The sequence below is a fragment of the Tinamus guttatus genome, unplaced genomic scaffold, assembly GCF_059628265.1.
Source record: "Tinamus guttatus ecotype Peru unplaced genomic scaffold, ASM5962826v1 Tinamus_guttatus_pri_ptg000004l, whole genome shotgun sequence".
Lineage (NCBI taxonomy): Eukaryota > Metazoa > Chordata > Aves > Tinamiformes > Tinamidae > Tinamus > Tinamus guttatus.
Window position 1 is genome coordinate 6,704,444 of NW_028288538.1, and position 21,005 is coordinate 6,725,448.

Sequence of the window (21,005 nt, forward strand, 5' to 3'; positions counted from 1 at the left end):
CCTTCAAGAAGAAAAAGAAAGAACTTTCAAATGCGAAACCAAAGCCATTTTAGTTGTTACCTTCTTCCATAGAAAATTGCCTTCTAAATATGTGCTGGGTTTTTTGTTGTTGTTTTGTTTTTTCCAGTTCTCTAATCAGCTTTTGGGAACCCTAGTAAAACAAGGGGCTGGTGGCATTGCAGTTCTCTGCTTTGTAGCATCTGCTTTTGACTGCAAGAGCAAAGCTGCATGTCTCCAGTAGGTCTCCCTGCAAGATGTAGTGATTTAATATTTCTTTTTATTTTCCTTTTCTTTTCTTTTTTCCTTATTTAAATGTCTGATAGCCTTTACTCTTAACTTGGGGAGTAGAATTATCAAGGCATGACTACCTCAAAACTGGATGACTTAGCATTGCTGAAAGAGAATTCCAATGAAAAATGAAGAAGGAAAAAAGTCCTGGTTTCCCCCAGAATTGTTTGCTTATCATTTTATATTTTCCTTTTTTGTTGCTTTGAAAGATGGCTGATCCTGTAAGTTAGGAGGAGGATTGTTTTTGAGTTGAAAAGCAGCCTTTACCTTTGCAGTAATCTGTTCTGGCAAATAATTTAAAATAGATTAAAATTTGCATGTTATGCCTAGAGTCATATCCTGGTGACTGCAAGACTTGAAGTTTGGCAGTTTTGTATGTATTAGTGTAACTACTGCATAGAAGGACAGTCTGGGGAAAAAAAAGGACTAGTAAATCTAAGTTTGCTTAGTGTTTTTCTGACAAGTCTCAGGATGTTATTGGGTTCTCAGGCTAAAAAGTATTGTTTAGTTTTGTTTGAATGATAAAACACAAGCTACCCTGAAATGTAAAAATGAGACGAGCATACGAAAAGATACACATTTATAAAGAAGAACTGGTCATAAACCAGTGAGTGACTGCAGTATCCTGCAACTGTGATTAAAACACTGCTCTATGCGATTTGCAAATGAAATGACAATTATTTTCAGTTGCACTGATTCTTCTGCCTGTGAAAATCAGTAACAACCAGAGAGGGAAGGATCCTATAGCCTGAAACTGCAGCAGCATTTACAGAAGTGAGATTTGATGATAATTCCTTACCAGTACAAAAGTCTATGACTGTGTCATCCAGCAAGGCTCCTTCCAGGCCTGTTATTAAGGACTCATCTGCAGGCTCCTTGAGATGCAGAATTAGAGACCTGCTACTGATCAGGCAGCACAGTTACCTGACGAGCTGATCATCCCAGTGTGGTTCCTAATACATACTGTTTTAGGTGGATAATATGTGTGCCTTTTGCAATGTTGGTAATGCTGTAAATTGGCAGGTAATTGATACCCAATTGAGCTGCGAGCTCTTCCTTGAAATAGGACTGAAACTATAAAATCCTTTATGATATTCACAAGAATAAATTCCATGGGGTACCTGTGGTTAGTCTAAACTATGGCTATGTATCACTGATAGCTTAAATGAAACACTAGCTGGAGAAATGTCTGTGTCATTACAAGAACCATTAAATGCAGCTGTTTGGAAGGAGCCCTTACAGAGAAGCTCTCAAACTGGCCTTATTTGTCTGCTGTTTTTCTTCATTATCAGATGATAAGGGTCTAAGTAATGCAGGAATGTTGCTGCTAGGTAGGTTGCTGTTTCCCTGCTTGGGTGTGGAACATGCCCTGATGCGGGGAGAGGACTAAGCAACCCTTAAGCCCTGCAAATAGCTGGAGCTGAGTGATTGTGCAGGATGAAGGATTAAAATTTGGAAAGCAAAAGGAGCAGAGTATAAACAAACAGGCCATCCATGTGAGGTCTGTCTGTGTTGAGGCACATGCGAGTGTCATCTAATTAAACAGTGAGATGGTTCCTTATGCGTGTGTGTTGTAGCCTCTCCTCTGTGTCAAGCTGGAGTTTGTCAAAGGTAATGAAAGAATATAAATGCTCCATTCCTAGACAAATAAATCCCTGACTGTCTGCAGATAAACCTAGTTGTTATATGATCAGCAAATGAATTTAGTGGGGTATATCTTGCCCTACCAATTGATGGGGAAAAAAACCTACTCTTTCGCCTCCCCTGTACCTGTACTTATGTAAGAATGTGTGTTGCTTTCCTATATAGATGTGTGTCTACATATTGATCCAAAATTTTTCCTTACCTTTTTACACCTGTCCCTTTATTCGTCTCTGACATATACCCTAGAAAATGGTTTCAGTGAGATCTTTGAAGCTCCTTTCTGATCATTGGTGAACATTGGTTTTAAATGAACCAATCCCTTCTCATCAGAAATTCCTGTCTTTTTATTGACAGATTTTAGAATATTGCTGATAAAGACATGGAGAATATATGTAACAGCAGTGTGTATATTGACTTTATATCTCAGAAGGCACTGGTATTGATTATTCTCTAAGACTTGGGTCAATATTTACCTCTTGGGCCATTAAATCATAATTTTCATTTCTATAAGAGTTGATATCTCCTATGAAAGCAATCAGTTTCCACTATAACTGGGAATGCTTTTTTTTACCTTGTCTGTGTGACAGCTGACACAAGAAAGACGAATTAGACAGATAAATGGGTTAGGTTGTATGATATGAGGTTATTTGCCATGGAGATAAGTCATGTTCAGTGCTTGGCTTTAAAGGGATTCATACAAAGATATGACAGCATACATTTTACACAATTGCATGATTATAATTTCTGGAAAATTATATAGCACAGATCTCGAATTTAAGGAAGTTCAAGTGATGATTAATTGTTTGGGAAGGTGAAGTTCCCAAATCTCATGAGCTGAAGTTTGAGAAGCCTGACAAATTGTGCTGTTATATTAGAAGTTACCATGAACTCGCAGGTTCCTGAGTTACCATGGATTCTTGCATAGGTGTCATGTTTATTTCTGCTCAAACAGAGCTACATAAATCTTGACTCTGGATCCTCTGAGATCATGTCAGATGGAATAGATAAAACAAGATACATCCAACTAACAAGATTTGACACTAATTATAGATGTGACCCAGGGTCTGAACTCCTCTGAGGAGACCTGAAAAAAGTAATGCCCACTCTAATCTTACAGTGCCTATTTTAAAGAATTTTTTTTTCTCCCTCTAAGAAAATTTTACCTTCTTCCCCAGGTATTCTGTGACTACCATGGCCATTCCCAGAAAAAGAATGTGTTTCTGTATGGCTGTAGCATCAAGGAGACCTTGTGGCAGGCAGGCTGTGTGGTTGACACATCAGTTATCACAGAAGATGTTGGCTACAGGGTAGGTCCACTTTCTTCCTCTCTGCAAATGCTGTGTTGACATTTATGTGTGCCAGTTTGTTCAAGATGAGCCTGATCCATGAAGTTGGGAGATGAGTGCAAGCTCTCCTTGCTCCAAAGGAGTGGCATTCCACAAGGTTTTAAATCTGTTTTCATATCTTGATACAACCAAGTACTAGTAAGATTAGTAGATGGAGCCCTATTCATCAAACGGGATTCAGGTGTTCTACTTTTTTGATTACGAACTGACAGAACAGCCATTTTTTTGTAAGCTTCAGACATACTTCCCTCCATAATGCAATATATAAAATTGCATAGTTATTCCTATGAAATAAGTAGCAATTAAGAAAATGCTGATGTGCTATTGTCCTACTCAGTTGAATTGCTTCATAACAAAAAGTTATACTCTTACAGAAAGCAGAAGAATTGTTTTGACGTAGCATAAAAAAAAAATGTAATGTCCTGGAGCTGACTGCCTAGTAGGAGCTTGGTGGGACTGCTGAAGAAATTTGAGGGAATTAAGACGTGCAATTTTTTTTTTCCCTTGTAATTTTTGTCAGTCTCTACTTTTTTGGATGATATTTTCATCCAAAATGACAAACTTCCATGCACAAACTTTAGTTCTGACAAAAGAGCATTTTTGGAAACATGAGTTTTAAATTAAAAAAAATAAAACCTTTAATTATAGTCCTAAAGGTTGATTTTTGCAGAACTGTGATAGTGGCCTTAAACTGGTAGCAGAGCTTAGCCATCTGCAACCTGAAGGAAGTTGAAAAGTTTTTTCACTTTGTAACTCCGTGTGATTTTTCACTTCTCCAGAACAAATGGACTGAGTCCCGTGTGAGGGGATCAGCTTCCCTGGCTCTTGTACAGGCTAAATCCCTCTGTGCTTCAGAGGGAGAACAGTCGTATTTCTGCATTATCATAAAAGGATCTTTTAAGTGGGTGTGTTTTCCCTTTCAAAATACACAATTGAAAGATAATTAATGAGAAAAATAAGTAGGGAAGAAAGAACCATTAGTGTGAAATCCAGTGAACACTGGTAAAATGAAAAGAATATTAAATTCAGATTTGCTAATGCTCCCAAATGAGTCTTGCATATGGAGACATTACTGTTACCTGCCAGCATTTTTATTTAACTAAATGCATGAGATTGATTATGCATATAATTTCAATTGTTTTAAAAGGCTAAATTGGATTAGGGACCTGATTATTGTTCTTTATACTACATATTTACAAAAATCTGTGTTGACTCAGATAAGGACAGAATGAAAACTATCTAAATCTTCATACATGATTGTAACTGGATCTCGTGGTTGAGCTGAAGATTATAAATGTTTGAGTAATATAGCTCTGTTTTTTGTTTGTTAATTCCTATTCTACCCAAATCCTGAAAAGCCTAGAAGTGCTGCATGAAATCGCAGTACGTTTGTGATTTCCATGTAGAAAATAGCACTCTGAAAGCAATTCTGAAAGGCTAGCTGCTAATCTTGAGGGAGCAGTCAATCTTGGATGTTCTCTTTACTATGCCTGCAGGAAGGGAACTGCTGTAGCTCTTAGCAGCACATTTGGGATCTAGACTTATGAATTAGGCTCTTGGTGGTCTCCCAGGTTTAAAATGGAATCTATTACTTTGCTTTAGTTTTCTCTGCCTCAGTTTCTCTATCTGAAAATGACTCTGGTCTGAAATGAATCTGTCTGAAAATGAATCTATTTGATGGCAGAGGCGATTGACTACTTCAGCCAAGATATACTGAGAAATGTCACTTATATTTTGATACAGATGTGTGTGTGTGCTTAAGTTGATTGAAGTAGGTATTGCAAAATAATTTAGGCCAAAGATTTATTATTCATGTCAAACATGTTTTAGGAAAAAAGGCTGCTATTAAACACTTTTCTTTCAATTTTTGATGAAACCAACTATTTCTGTAAAGTATTATGAAGTAAAGATCAACAGATTGGAACTGCAATTGCTGAGACTCAGTCAATGAAACTGATTGGTATTGGAAAGTGAAATTACTGGTTGGGTTTCACTGCCCAAACTGAATGGAATTTCAGGGTAAATGTCATTAGCGATGAGCAGGAACGCCTTCTATGTAATTTCATTCAGTTGAAAAGTCTAAGGAAACTGTTGTCAAAGAAATAATGAATGTCTTCATTTTGCTTGCTCTTCTGTAGATGAACCAGATGGTCTTTTGGCATATGTTGTGGATAGTTATATCAGAACTGAACTGTATGCACACGTGCACACATGTGTATATAAAGATTCAATTACTACCCAGAGCATACCTAGTGCCAAGTACCTAGTATATGTTCTTATAAAATGTAAAAGTAACACATCTACACTGCGTAATAAATAGTAACTGTGCATTTACAGAAATGTTTGATATTTTGGCATACTATATTTGTGTGCAGCTTTTTGTTGTTGCAAAAGATTTCTCAAATAACAAAGTGAAGGGTTAATAAGTAATTTTTATAATCTTTCTGATTATTTTTGATTGTGTTTCTCTAAATGAAGCTTATAATTATATATCATTTGGACCCTCAAAAAACTGAGAATTTTTTGACTGCTGTGCAATGCCAGTTAATCAACACAAATGTATTAACATTATATGAAAATGAAGTTTAATCATGTCTGATCTTCTGTGAGATGACACATCCCCTTTTTCTCCTTTATAGTAGCCTCAGTTTAGGGAAAATATCTCCTATAGTTGAATCCTGATACTGGATGAGGGATGCAGCATAGCTGGAGAGAGGAGAATGGGATTAGCAGGTATTTAGCTATGGCCCCAGTGCTCTGGGCAGCACATCAGGAAAGTGTCAGTTAATGCTGAAGCAGCTTGAAAACAAAGCTCATAAAGTGACTTCAGTAACCCAAGACTATTGGATATGAATGAAATCCATTTGAATGAAATCCACCAGGCACGATGGACACTTTTGCAACTAGTCTTTGACTAGGTTGAAATAAAGGGTAAAAAGTGAGGATTTTGTGTGCGATGGACATAGCTCCAACCAGTGCCAAACTCAGTTATCTCACTAATAGTGACAACAGATAGATTTGATATATACATCTAAAAAAAAATCCAAATCTTTCTGTAGATGCATGTATGACTTAACACATGCACATCTGTTCAACTCATTTTCTCGTTCATTGCTGATATTTTCTCATAGACCCTTCCTAAAATCCTGGATAAAGTGGCCCCAGCATTTGTCATGAATAGCTGCAGCTTCCTGGTGGAGAAGTCCCGGGAGTCGACGGCTCGGGTGGTGGCGTGGCAGGAAATGGGTGTTCTGAGGAGCTACACCATGGAGAGCACCTACTGCGGCTGCAGCCACGGGCTCTACAAAGTGAGTACAGCTCTTACCCCGTATCAAGCTCTTTCTAACATAGGTCTTTCTAACATGAGTTTAGAGAGGTGAGGACATGATGGTTGCTGTCTCACTACTTAGTTTCATCTGCTTTCTCTAGATCCTCTCCAGCATGTAGGTAACACTGCTGCTTAGTTTTTCCTCCATTAAGTCTGCACATGACTCCTACTCTTTGGCCTTCAGTACCAGGGCAGTAGGGTCCTTTCTCTGAGGACTCATTCCAAAGTGAAAGAAACTCTCCTGGATAATGTGGTAAGGGATGTCATAATGACAGTGAAGCTACTGAGCTGTAACATTGCAAAGAGCAAATATGACTTAAAATAAATATCACTTTTTTTTTGCATAAGGAAGAGTTTCCTTGAAATTAATCTGAGTCAAATATTTGTTCTTTTTTACTGTGTTAAAATAAGGAAATAGTCTAAGTAGCCTCACATCATTTGTTCTACTTAAAGTGTTGGGGTCTAGCACTGTATATATGTGTTCTAACACTGTTATAACAGATTTATAGCTACAGATCCTTGGGGTTACCATGATGTGGCTTCATTCATTTGGTGTTACATATTGTAATGTTACTGCTGACAAGGCATTTGCATTAAACCAGTGGGAAATAAAGTCATCATGTAAGTCGTAGACTACGTTGCTAATAACAGCGGCAGCTACAGCACATGTTCCTCTGCTTGCTTAGTGTTTACCCTGCAAGGAGGTGTAAATAAGAGGCTCTGTGACACTGGGTCACATAAAACACTATTAAGGGATGATGATAGCATTATTGTTTTAGTGAACTCTGAGGCTTCATGGCCCTGGAAACAAGGATGCTCCTCTTCCCCTTGCCCTCATATGTTCTGTATGCACTCTCATTAAACTCCCTGAAATAACTGTTCAAAAGAATGTGTCAGATCTTTCAGTTTGTTCATAGACTTCAAACAACAGCATCCACCATCAAATAACTTTAAGATGAAAGAGCATTCTAGGTAAAGTTATGGAGATGAATCCTGTCCTTATGTTTTTCCTTGCACAAAATCAGTTAGTTGGGTGAGGGTGTGTTTTTAAGGAGTAGACTCAAGCTAGCAGGCAGCCCTGGCAATGCCTCATTGTGCCACAGGAGAGAGATTGGTGTTCTTGAGTGATTCAAACTGCTTTTTGCTGATTCCAGATAGATCTGGTAGCTCCAGTTGGGAGCCTGAATGATTGAGCTAAAGAAAGTAAGGCTTTTGAGATAATTCGGGCGCTTGCCCTTCTGAGGGCATTCACAGTCTAATAAAAATGTCCCTGCATGTGATACAGGCATCTCTGAGTTTATTTTAAGGTAATCAACATGAATGCTAGTGGTAGGACTCTTCTTGGTACAGGCTAGGTAGTTGAGTGTGCACCTTGCTATATTTAAGAGTCTACCTTAAGTTAGCCTGTTAATGAAAGCTAGCTAATAAAGGTTAGTTCTGATGGCTCTCCATGAGCTCAAGGTATACCCTGAACAGCCCCAATCACCTTCTAGACTCTGTGGGAAGGGCTGTGCTGTGGGTGAACACTTTAGAGACATCTTTTTGAGATCTCCTAGCCCTTTTAAGTACGGAGGTTGAACTTTAGTAAATGTATTTAGCTGATCGTAGTTTTCCCTTCTCTACCAAATAGTGAATTTTCTCTGTTCCTTTCCCAAGCCCGTTGCTTCTGCTGAATGGCTTCCACGTTCCACCTCCTTCCTTCCACTGAGGAGCAATCTATGCAGCATTAATAAGCAATTATGGATCCTAAAAGACTCTAAGAGCCATTATAATAAATAATAATTAATCAATAGATATTCAAATAATTCTTTTTGCACGCTCTATAGTAATCCTTTTACTTCTCTATGTAGTGTAGTCAAGAAGTACTCAGCTTCTGTTTTAACTATCTTTTGCAATACATGCATCAATTCCAAGACAGGAAAGAGAAGGAAAAACACAGAGTTTGAAGAAGGAAAATGTAATTGCCCAGAGCAGTAGGTCTAACACTCCCTGCTCCTCTTTATGCTAATGGGTTTATAATAAGCACCACAGGTCAAGACAGCTGTTTTAATCTTCTTTAGAAGACAGTAAGGGAAAATCTTGCCTTGACTGAAATCAGTGGCAAAGCTTCTAGTGTTCTTAGGAGAAAGGTTTCGTTTAGTTCCCAGGATGACCACAATAAGGCCTAAGAGCAGTAACCCATCAGACAGTATCAATATCTAATGATTTTCCTTTTTCTTCCTTTACCACTGTGAGGTTTTCAACAAAAATTGGCTTAGTTTGTGACATCAGATGCTTAAATAGACATCAAGTACCGCACTCAGATGCTGGTTTTAAACATTTGTCCATCCATTGCCTTATTACATGGTGAGGTGCTAAAAAGCTGAAGGACCTAATGTAGCAGGGCCTGGATATATATTTCTTCAAGAAATCTTTGCAATGTTTTAAGAGATTCTTCTATCCTTGTTGTCTTTGTCACTAAAAATGTGAACAGGGCAACATCCAGCCATTGAGGGTATGAATGTCTTGATGTACGGTGTGGAAAGGGGACTCATTGGTGACACGATGGATCCAGCCCTCCTGTGGTCCGTGAGGAAGTTTGAGCTCTGAAGCAGTTCTGAAATGTCTGTTGAAAATGATTTCTGTTTGATGAAAATCTGAAACCTGCTCGGATCTTGAGGTGGTTATTCTGAGGCAGTATTTTTAATTTGTTGTTTACCAGTATTAATCTTAAAGATGGAGGACTCTTCGTGTACAGCCATGAGGGATCATCTCCTTCACTCACTGTAAGGAAGTAAAGGCCTTTTGCAATTTCTCTGGTTCAGACAGCTTTAAAGTATTTTCAGTTGTTTTCCCAAGTGTACTAAGTATCTGATTAGCGTTGAAATGAAATATCATTTCTCACACTGACATCTCTTTGGAGCTGCATAACAATGCACAAGCTGAGTTCCAAATAATTGATACTATTTAGGGTATTTCCTCTTTCTTTTGGCACTTTTGAGATTTGTTTCTTGACGATTCTTTCAGGTGATTAGGGTATGGTCTTGACAGGCTGACCTAAAGATTTGGTCACATAATTGCAATTAAAACTCAAGTTCCACCTACTGGACCAAAACTACTGTAAATTGAAAATAAATCACACAAGCAATCATGGTGTGTGTGTGTGTGTTTTTTTTTTTTTTTTTTTTTTCCCCCCCTCCAGACTTCAATGTGTATACCTCAGTCTTGGACCCAGAAGTTGTCTCTAAAAAGAGTTGAGAGTAATACCTAGGCAGTCCATGTCAGTATCCTGGACTTGGATCTCTCTATATACTTGTATTAGTAGGTTTGCATTTGTATTTAGCTATGGATAAAACCACCTTCTGAGTTAGATGAAACTGTTCTCCCTCTAGGTGTATATCCTGGATCTTTTCTGGACAAGCACACACAAATATTTTTAATGCTTTTATACACTGAAGGACAGTGCCAGCAGTAGATGGGATTTAAAATCTCAAATTTTATACAGTAGAGGCTCACAACTCCAGCATTGTTCAGTAAATCAATGGTCAAACTTCTAATAGCATTGCACAACCATCCCTGATTCGAGTCCTTAGCTTCCTTCCTAGTTGCAAATGTTGAAACTAATCCATTCAAGTAGCTGTTTTGCTGACTGCAAGCACTGATGTGATGCTTACACTTGCACATCTGCTAGGGAGCTAGCAAAGACTTCAGTAGGGCAAGAGAGCCTTGCAGAGGCTGCAGTGAAGATAAACCATGCAGTGCACAAGGCTGGTGATCTACCCGCTCTTGCCAAAGAGCCAGGGCCAAGGAAGGGCTGAGATAAAGTAGAACCTAATGCTTTCCTGGACTCACGGCCAGAAATCTTTGCCAAATATCTTCCAGGGAATGTAACCTGTGTTAGACTGACATTTAAAGACTTGTGTTGCATTTTTAAAACAGTTCAATGAGTGAAAAATGATACAGGAATTTTGCTAGTGATATGTAAATGGGAAACAAGGGTGACCCCGGCCTCATTTAAAAGTCATTTGATTTTAAATGGGAGAGGGGAAAAAAATAGCTTATCTCTGTCAAATCTCCCTGTCTGTGTGATCAATGGAAATGCAATAAACCAGCTGCCCTTAAGGAAGAGAAACATAAAACTAAAGAAACTATTGATCTTATCTGAGGTTTTATTCAACCTAAGGAAGAAGAAGAGAGCAGGAGGGAAATATCCAAACTCTTTCATTTTTTCTAGATTGCCCAGTTGAGTCTTACAGGAGCAGTGTCTCCATTTGAAAGGTTTGCAAGTTGCTAAAACAAAGCAGTGAGTTTCCGCAGGGAATGCTTCCTCCTTCCCCAGCCACTTTACAGCTCCTATGGTCAAAACAGAAAATGATCAGAAAAAGCAGCTGTTCGTCATTTCTTTGCCAGTGTGAAGGATGTTTGTCTTTCCCCCCATGGAACAGTTTGCCATGTGGCTTTTATTGCAGCCTCTCGTCTGGGGGCTGTTGAGGCTCTTTCTCATCTGTGTTCTGTAGGAGTCTGTAAGGCGGTACTGTAGGAAGCTCCATTCTGTTTGAGAGGGTATAATCCCAGCCCCAAAAGAATCATGTCTGCAGTGACACATTTTGATACATTTTTGAGTTTGTCTTTCATTTTTATATTTTATATTTGCATATATAATCATTGTTATATTTGTAGATGAGTATCTTTGCTGTTACTGCACAGTACTATAGCATGTGGTGACGGTTAGGCTGTTATCCCATTCTGGATTCCTTGATATATAGCCTATTAATTTAAAACTTTGTGTAGAGTGTTACACTGAGCTGTTCTGTTCAGTAGCTGCATCTATCATCCTGCAAGTTCCTATCTTTTGAATCATGATACACAGTTGAGTTCCAAACCTATATATCTTGGTACGGCAGCGCCTAAAATAGGGCTTCGCGCTGCGTGATTACATGCTGTGTTGGAAAAGTATTTTACGTGGCATGTTTGCCTGGTGGAGGGGATGTAGCACTAATGGAAATAGATTTTAACTTCTTGCTTCAAAGAGATTATAGAAAACAGGGAGTAACAAATGAGTTTTAAAATTATTGCAGATGTCTTGACAGTGCCCTTTGAAGGGGATTTTACCAGTGATATGGATCCCTCTTTGAAGAAAGCCTTTGGGAGAGCTGAGGGAAAGAGATTTTTTTTTTCAGTCCAATCTGAGACTTCTAAGTCTGAGAAACTGAATATCCCCAATTTCCTCATCAGATTTCATGAGGGAGGAAGTCTTCTATTTGCCGAGATGATGGCAGCAGAGAGAAAAGCATTGAGCAGAATAGTAGTAAAGTTTGTAAGATTTTCTTGGTAGTCCTTCAAAATGCCTTTATGAGGAGGGCTTCAGGAGTTTCAGGGTAGTTTTACCCAGAACCAGTGCAACTTTGTGTTAGATTGATGACAGAGGAAACCCTAACCACTCACCAAGCTGAGTGATGAAGCCTAGTAGGGACGAGTGAATGATGAATAAAGCCTGTGGAAGGAACTGTCTTTCTAAAAAGACTTAAGTCATGAGTTGTTGCTGTATTGTATCTCCTCCAATCATTTAGATCACTAGAAAGTTGAGGTGAAATGTTGCCTGACCAAAATAGCAGCTGTTGACAGGGAGAACTAGGCCAGAGTAACTGGCAAAAAGCTTGACCTAAAAGCCCTATTTCAAATGATTATTTACAAATTGCACCCATAATAAATGGAGAGTACTTGTTCCTAAAGGTACTGTGCACCATCTGCTCAGAAAATTAGGATGTAACATGAGGAATGCAGTTTGTGTCCAGCTTCAAAACAAAAGTCTTGTAGCTCTTCTAAAACTATTGGTCCTGATTTTTAGGGATGTCCTGAAGTGCCAGGGTAAAAGGACAAAGCCTGTATCATGTGCAAAGCCAGCATCAGAGCTTGATGGAGCTCTGCATCTCAGCCCTTGCACAGCTACTGCAGCAATGGAAGTTGGTCTAAAAAGTCGAAGCTCTGATATTATGCATTCCCTTTAGCCTGGCTTGCCCAGGCTAGATTGTTCTAAATAAGTGATGAAACAGTGAATTACTGTGGAAATGTGACAGAAGTAAAGCAGTATACCAAGATGAAAGTGTTTCCTCCTTTTAGTACTTCAGAGTTGGGCTTCTGCCCTGATTTCACCTGCTTCTGTCCAAATTAGCCAAACTGTTCCTAACATGCTGTTCATCTAGTGAATTATAATGCTATTTTTTTATTGGTGTCTTTAGGCAATGCAAGATCTTTATCTTCCTTATTACTGGAGATAACTTAGCAAATTGCTATGAGGGATTTCTGGGTAGAATTTTTTTTGTAAGTAATTTTTGCTATTACTTAACAGCCAGAAATTGAATTGTTTTAATGGTGTTTTCAGGTCACATGACCTTGTTTCTGTTCTCCACTATGATGTACCTCATTCTATTAATTGGAAAGCTGGTGTACAAACTTAAAAATAATTAATTTTAATTTGTCCTCTTGTCAGTATTCAGCCACCAACAAAATTGGTTTCAGCAATATTCTTGCCACTAAGTGCATTTGATACCTTTAGATTTCATTCCTGAAAGTAGTTAAGGGACATATTCTATACTTTCTAGTATAGAGTTGCAGAAAATGTTTGACATCTTTGCGACTGTGACTTTTTCTTTTTTCTAATTTCTTTTGTCCCACAGATCTTATGTTTTTCTTAAACATGGGCAAGTCTCTGAAGCATTTAAAAGTTTCCATTCCAAAAGATTGCCTGTAAGATGTGTTTAGCTGACCCTTTGTGGTCTGGAAATCTCATCCAAAAGCAGATGCTGAGAATACAAAAGAACGCTTTTTCTTCTGATAGTTCTGCTTCCAGTTTTGGTCCAAAGTGGCTCAAATTGGAAGCAGCTGTAACTTTGAGAATAGAACAGGAAAAAAAAAATAATAGTAATCTGATGGTAGTCTAAGGATCGAAGGTTCAAATCAAGGGTTTTGTTTGTTCTGCTTGCCTTAGTGACCTAAGATTTGCATTTTATTTTTATTTTTTTCTGCTCTTGTTTTTGCTAACCCCTTGATTTGATTGATGCTTCAATTTGTAAGATTTTCTAGTTGTGTATTTCAGACTTGCAGACCTCACTTAATAAGACTATCTAAGTCTAAAAGTCATTGGTGTGGGGAAAGATGTGAGGAAAAAGGGGAGAGTTTCTGAGCAAGCAAAGCAGGAGATCGTAGGCACTTGTCTGTCCTAAGGAGTTGGTAGGTCTTGTATGATCTGCAGCAAGAATTTTAGCTTTAGGTATTTGTAAGGAGTTTGTAATATTGTTGGAATAGGAAATAAAGGATTAGCTGAGGGAATGCCAAGTAAGTTATGTGCTTTAACTGTGATCAAATCTGTTTGGTTAGTGCTAGATTAAACAATAGAAATTTGCATGTGTGGTGACATTAGCATTCTCACATTGTTTGTAAAAGCAAATCCTAGGGCTGTGGGCACTTGCGGAGGAAGCTTTGGCACTTATTTTTTCAGGAAAACTGGAACTTGTCAGTAGGACTATCCTGGCTGGTCCTGTTTTTCTTGGTGGGTGGTAAAACAGCTGTATTAAGGGAATGATGTCCAAAGCCAATGCAAGATGCTAATACCATCTGTTTCCCAAAGTCCAGGGTATTGTTAGTCTGTACTAATTTTTGACAAAGGTGTTTAATGTTATCATATTGAAGGGCTGTTTATATTCATGCAAAAGTCTCTAACTTTTAAAAGATGACAGTTCAGACTTCCATACTCTCTTCCTGTTTTCTGACCCAATCCATAGTTAGTTCAGCCTTATTATTTTGGAAGAACGGATCGTTTTCTTGTCATCATTTCTGGAGAAGACACCGGATTTCTTCTTTCATATAGGACAAGCCCCGTTTGCTGGCAGACATGTGTCTGCTCAAGGTGTTCTGTTGAGAACTCTTTGCTGCTTTTTCCACCATTTGCCAAGTGTAGCTATTCTGTGAATGAATCTGGAAAAGCAGTGGTCTCTTAAGCCAAGAGAACTGAGTTTTTGCTGCTTTATAAACAAACAACTGTTTTCTCAGGGTGACCAAATAATTCCTTACTCCTTTCAAGAAGTCTGTAGAGGGGCAGCTGCTTGCCAAATGCTATGCACTAGTCCATCTGCTGAGGTGTCCTATGGATGCTGCCTTGAAAAAGGTTTTGGAAAAAGTCTTCCCCAGCACCTGCTGCAGTGGATTTTTGCTGTCACTCAGGCCATCTGCTTTCCTGTTCCTGGGCTGAAAGATTCAGGCATTAGGGGATTGGGGTATGTTCCCTTGTGGTGGAACTTGCATGGTTATTGGATATGCAGGAGAATGACACTAAGAAAAATGGCCCTCTGTAGCTTCCCTGTCCTCAAAGGACTCAGGAAGCAATAAAACCCAACAATGGGTGGGAGGGGAACAACATTTTAATCTTCCTTGCTATTGGAAGGGATGATGTATCATACATCATCCCTAAGGCATGATGTATTTGGAAAATTTAGGTATTTAGGACCAGGGGGAGAAAAAAAAATGTTTATCTTCAACTGTGACCCTGTGAGCATCAATTAACTGCTCTATTTTGATTACTTCTCCAGAGATGTTGAGCCACCTGTATCCTAGATTTGCTAGGTTCAGTGGTGTTATGTCAGGGTAGATTTGTATAGTTAGCTTTGGAGAGAAATTCCACAGACATTGACATGTTTGAAAGGAAGGCTGAGTTACCAGTGCCCTGGGAATAACTTGTGGATGTGTTCTCTCCCTCCTAGGCCCAATTTGCAAAGAAGCAGGAGTGCCTTTGCTAGCTCTGTAACCAATAGCTAAACTGCTCAGAGGCACCTGGTTTTATGGTTAACTGTACCAGGATAGGCTATTCTAGCTATGAATATCCAATTAAAGGGAATGGGAATGTCTGTCCAGAAGGGCATTATCACAGTGGGTGATCTTTATCATACATCAAACGGAGCTTGAGGCATCTCTAGCGAGCACCAAGCGCAGGAGGGAGGATTGCGGCCTACTCCCATAGCACTAGTTTTTATATTTGCTATACAACCCTGTCCCGAGCTTTCCCAGGCCGGTATTCCGTTCCTACACTTTGCTTTTGACTGCAGCATCCTCACCCATGAGTGATGAGTCTTGCCTATGTGGAAATGGGCAGCACTAATGGTGCCAAAATGAGCAGTTAGGATATTGATTGCCAAAGGAACATAATGATCAGGCTGAAACCACTGCACTTGATGTTTATGTGGCTGCAAGCCACAAAACTCCATTTTTCTGGCCCTGATAAATTGTATTGAATCAAATCAGCTAGTCCTGAATGGGAATGCTCCTCAGGAATCCCAAGGTAGTGCTTCCAGCTTTTCTGCTCTGGGCAGCTGTATTTGTGGTGTTGGTTGCCCCAAACCTCGACTGGGCTGCAGTTTTTTTGATGATCTACCTCCAAGCCTCCCCACAAGACCTTTTTCTCTACCAGGGATTCTGACTATGTATTTCATTGAATGACTCCATGTAGAACATGAGATGTCTAAGTCATAACAGAGGAGATATAAAGTAAGGTCTCTGGAGTAACCTGGAATTGATATTAATCTTCCTGTAATCCTAGAACTATTGGTGAGAAGTGAAATAAACTGCTCACCCAGAAGGTGAGTTTACCAGGGATATCCAGGGTCAGAGAGGGAAAATGTCCCCTCTGTGGCTTTAAATTCTACAGAGAGGTACAAACCAAAGCAATTCTCGTTACTAACAACGTACAGCTCAAGCTGTCCTCATGCCTCTGTGCATGGCATGGATCTTTCTATAGTTTCCTTCTTCAAAATAAAAACACCACACTGTAAATCTGCTGGAGCGCTAAAGATAGTGTTAGCATAAAGTGGAATAGACAAAAGGCTGCAAGTAGATGAATCCTGGATCTTAGAACCAGATTCAGGACACTGAGTCTTTCACATCAACTTTCTCTGCTCCTCTTAATCATTCAAGCTAGGAAATGAGATACAAATTGTGGCTTGGCAGAAGAATTGGTGTTATATCCTGGCCCAGTTTTTGCCGGTATTACCAAAGGGGAAAATATGAACTACAAAGAAGGGAAAACTCAGCTGGCTTCACTGCCTTCTGGAATGAATTTCAAAACTCATACTAAGGAGAATCTTAGGACTTCTGTTCCTCTTTTTCCTCCTGCTCCGAAGTATAAAGAGCCTGGTGTAATCAGCAGCCCTTTGGCAGAAGCTGCACATCTTGAATCATCTTCTTTCTCTCTGCTGTTGACAGGTTATTAAGTGTCAACTGGTTCTGCAAGAGGAGAATAGGTCCCCTGCCATCTGCAGTACAATAGGAATGATGTCAGGCATGAGATCAGAGTAGGTTTGACTGCAGTCCTGGGAAGTACCCAGTTGTGTTGAGGTTCTTTGCATCACGTGCCCCCTTTTTGGCCCACCCTTTCTCACCATCACATATTTGGAAGATTTTTCTTGGCTCTGTTGTCAACCTCTTCTGCTCAGGACTCAGCCTTTGAAGTGCTTGTTCCATCAAGTCCCTACAACTTCCTGCTTCCCTTTAACTTTCCCAATTGGAAGATCTGTTGTTGTTGTTGCTATGTTATTTTGACACCACTGGAAAGTGAACAGACACAATGTGCTCACATAGGGAGATAAACACGATAAATTCTGTTGTCGTACTGTGATGGAATGACTCCTTCCAAGTGTACTAGTTCTCCTAGCTTTCAAGTCAGTGTTGCCAAGCACAGAAGTCAAACACTCCTGTGTAAAACCCAGAGGTTGAAAATTAATAATAAATTGTGGTCAGGCTGATTTCTGAATTTATTCAGTGTATGGTATAGGTGAGGATCTTGTTTACTCCAGATATGGATCTTTTAGAGCTTTAGCTACTTCCACAGTACAAATTAAGCCAAATGGGGAAACTATGGAAGACATAGTGAAGCAAATTAAACACCTAGGTATTATTTCTAACTTTCTAATATATAGGTGTTAATGGTAACACAAAAGGAATAATTGCATTCACATGCATGTATGATTTTTATGGATGAAATGTTTCATTTGAAACCTACAAAATAATCCTGAATGTCATGACCTTGAATGCCAGCGGGAATGCCTTCTGCTAAAGTAGGAAAAAATTCTTTTTGGAAGTAAAAAGAATTAAAAAGAAAAACAAAACAAAATCCTAATGAAAAACGGACTGCAGTATTTTGATAATGTCCCTTTAAATGTCCAAAGATCATTTCACATCATCCTTTCAAGTTTTCTGTGGAATTACAACGGCTAGCTTTTTGATTTCTGATGTCTCTCTTGCTTGTTAATCTGGCCCCGTGTGGATTTGTTGTACAAATCTATTTGGCAGCTGAAAATTGCCCTTTGATGAAGCTCATAGTCTAGTCATGAACTCCTCAGGCATGGAGAATAAGAATGGGGAAATGGGAAAAACACAGGCTAAAGGAGCCATGTTTGTGTTTCACTCTGTATGGCTTTTAGAAACATCTAAGTTTCAAAGACTTTCACACAGAGAATTTTCTGCAGAGATTGATTTTGTTCCTCTTAAGATCACAAAATTTTCTATGCTGGATCAGACCTTTGGTCCATATAATCAGGTGCCCTGTCTCATACAGAAGCTAATTCCTCATGGCTCAGAGAACAAAACTTGCCTGTAAAGCAGTGACTCAATTGCACCAAGACACAGAAGGGAAATAATCCTTTGGCCTGCTCTGCCCCCCTCCATTTCATACACTGTCATGAGACTTGATTAGCATTATCACAACCTTGAACTAAGACACTTTGTGACCAGTCATGTGCTCTTCCATCATAATCCTTTGCTAAATGTGACCTCCTATAGCAGTGAATTTTGCTGATTGAGATCCACACTGTGCATATAGGATATCTAGCAGTATGTAAACCATATATGGAAATCCAGTTTCTCCTCTTCCCTGTTTTGTATCCTTGAAAGACACGTTTTTTTTAGCTGCAATGAGTTTTTACTCAAATGCTTCAGCATCTACCCCACGTTCCTTGGTTCACTCTCCTTTCCAACCGAACTAAATAATGTAATAATTCTCCCCAACCTCAAAATCTGTAAATGTGTGTTTTCTACCTAATTTTTCCCAGCCCAGATTTCTTTTCATATCTGCCAAGATCTTGTCCTAATTATATTGTCTTTCCTCCCTGTTTTCCTTCTGCTAAAATACTTATTCCAGTTCCTATGTGCTTCTTGTGTGTTATTCCTTGCTATATGTTATTTCTATGTACTAGGAATGACTGTCCTCTCTACATTTAAAGTAGTAAATTCTTTCAATACTGTTGAGATTCTGATATTTCTATTTGTATGCATCCTAGTATGTGCCAGTGCTTAATGCTCTAAATATCATTAATAATTTGTGCAGGTTGTGCCATGGGATGGTTTGCCCTTAGGGTCTGGTCATCCAGCTGGAGGAGAAGGCTGTTGCAAGAACCTGCTCTTGGAGATTCCACTTCTGTCATTGCTCCTTTGAGTACTTAATTAGCATGTCCTTTATATCTAATATAGCTCCATCATCTCTCTCCTTTCCTGTGACTTCAGACACTGGAAGGAGGTGGTGAGGGGATCCAACATCAAAAATCATCAGCAGGAGGTGTGCTGTGCTGCCCATGTGTGAATGGTAGCACACAGTATAACTCAAGTGAGAATGTCAGGTCTGAACTGGAGACTTGGAAGATCTCTGTGTCATAGTAAGAGCAAAGGCAGTTCATAGTTCTCCTGTTCTTATATGCTTTGTATGTTCTAGTCTGTCCTGGAGCAGCCAAGGCTGCCTCTGCTGGAAAAGGCATTAGGTGCCAAAAACAGAATTTCAGTAACATGTCCATGGAGTTTAGCAGCTAAAGGGGACTATTAGCTCATTTGGTTTTACTTCTTATATGTTATAAGCCTTTGGGCTTCACTCTGGCACCCTTGTGCTAAGCCTGATAACTTGTATTGAAGTAGGTTTTGTTTAAAAATAAATAAATTAAAATTGCAGAGGATCTGAGGACATCACATGGTGAGGAGCCATCTGTTCCCCTGGTATTTTGTTCTGGGGTCAGTAACTGTTAAATATTATTGCCTTAGTCTAATTTGAATTCATCTGCCTGCTCTTTTCAGCTGTGGTGATGTTATGTTCTTCCACTGTTTTAAAAAACCTAAAGTGACTTGCAGTTTGTTCTTTTAAAGGTACTTTTACAAATTGCAACCAAGTTATCTTCTAATCATTTTTGATAATTAAACAGACCGAAATCTTTAATAGTTTGTCTATATCAGAATATGCAGGAGAGTGCCTCTGAATTAGTGAAGCTGAGAGTGGGGAGTCCTGTGCTAAACCACATTAAGCCACATGTCAACACTCTGAAGCACAAGTGAAGTGGTCTTAATTAAATTTGGCTTAACTTATTTCCAAAGTAAATTAAGTCAAACTGAATTGCAGACACTTAAACTCTGAGTAAAAGAATAGATATATGTGCTTTGGTATATGATAAATACATTCTTATAGAATAAGTATATGCTTATATGAGATGATCTCTGAAGCTGATATGCCCAGTGGTATTGTTCTGGAGGGAATTTGGAGAGGTATATGGCTTATCTTTAGGTAAGATTCTACATTGCGTATGGTACATGGGTAATGAAAAATAAACTGCTGTAATCTGCCTTGGATATATCATGTTCTTATTTTTCTCTGAGGAAGAAATATTATTTTGATGCATGTACTGCTAGCTGATGGGAATATCTGAGAGTAGATGTTTGGAGAGACAAAGTTCAGCATCGTATAGGACCTGAGGAATTGCAGATGGGGATAAATCAGAAATTATTTGCATGCATACTGTATGTGGTGAAGAATCAGACATGAGGAAGCTGAAGATAGTAGAAATCAAAAAAGGTATTGGTTACTCAAGAGGAAAGAATTGAGGCATTCATTTTTTGCATGAATCCTTCTCACATACTTAGTAACACAGCTACTACGGTACAGAAAATGAGGAGATTATGTTTGAATGCCTTTTGATATGAAAGAAGAAATCATCAAGCAATGTTTTCAACCAATCAATTGTCATAAGTGACTTCCACATAGGAAAAAAGGATAGAGGAGAAAAATGTAACATGATAGTGTGTTGTCTGCCTGGAGCAAAAACACAAAATACAAAGACAAGTTTGGATGACGCAGGTGGAAACGTATCAGAGAAACACTTGGAAGGGCACATCATAGGATACTTCCACGTTCTCAATAAAAAAGAGAGAGGGAAATCTTGGTGATATTTTTAGAGAAATTTTTAAAGATGTAGAAGAGAAGGCAGAAGAGAAAATGATTGACTGTGTAACCAATGTGAATCAGAAGATCTTCTCTTAGAGGGGAAATTGAGCCACTTTCTGGTGGACACTGTATTGGTGAAGGTCTTTGCACTTGGGAGGAAATGAAATAATCATCATCG

At 38.9% G+C, this 21,005-nt stretch overlaps 1 protein-coding gene across 1 annotated transcript in view; it reads left to right on the top strand.

The window, feature by feature from the left end:
• Positions 1-21,005, top strand: part of LOC148596381 (cytosolic carboxypeptidase 4-like) — a 182,184-nt gene that overhangs the window by 61,086 nt on the left and 100,093 nt on the right. The window contains exons 5-6 of the mRNA XM_088520853.1: positions 3,108-3,239; positions 6,410-6,586. Of these exons, the coding sequence (XP_088376979.1) occupies positions 3,108-3,239; positions 6,410-6,586 (309 nt within the window). The remainder of the gene's footprint in view (positions 1-3,107; positions 3,240-6,409; positions 6,587-21,005) is intronic.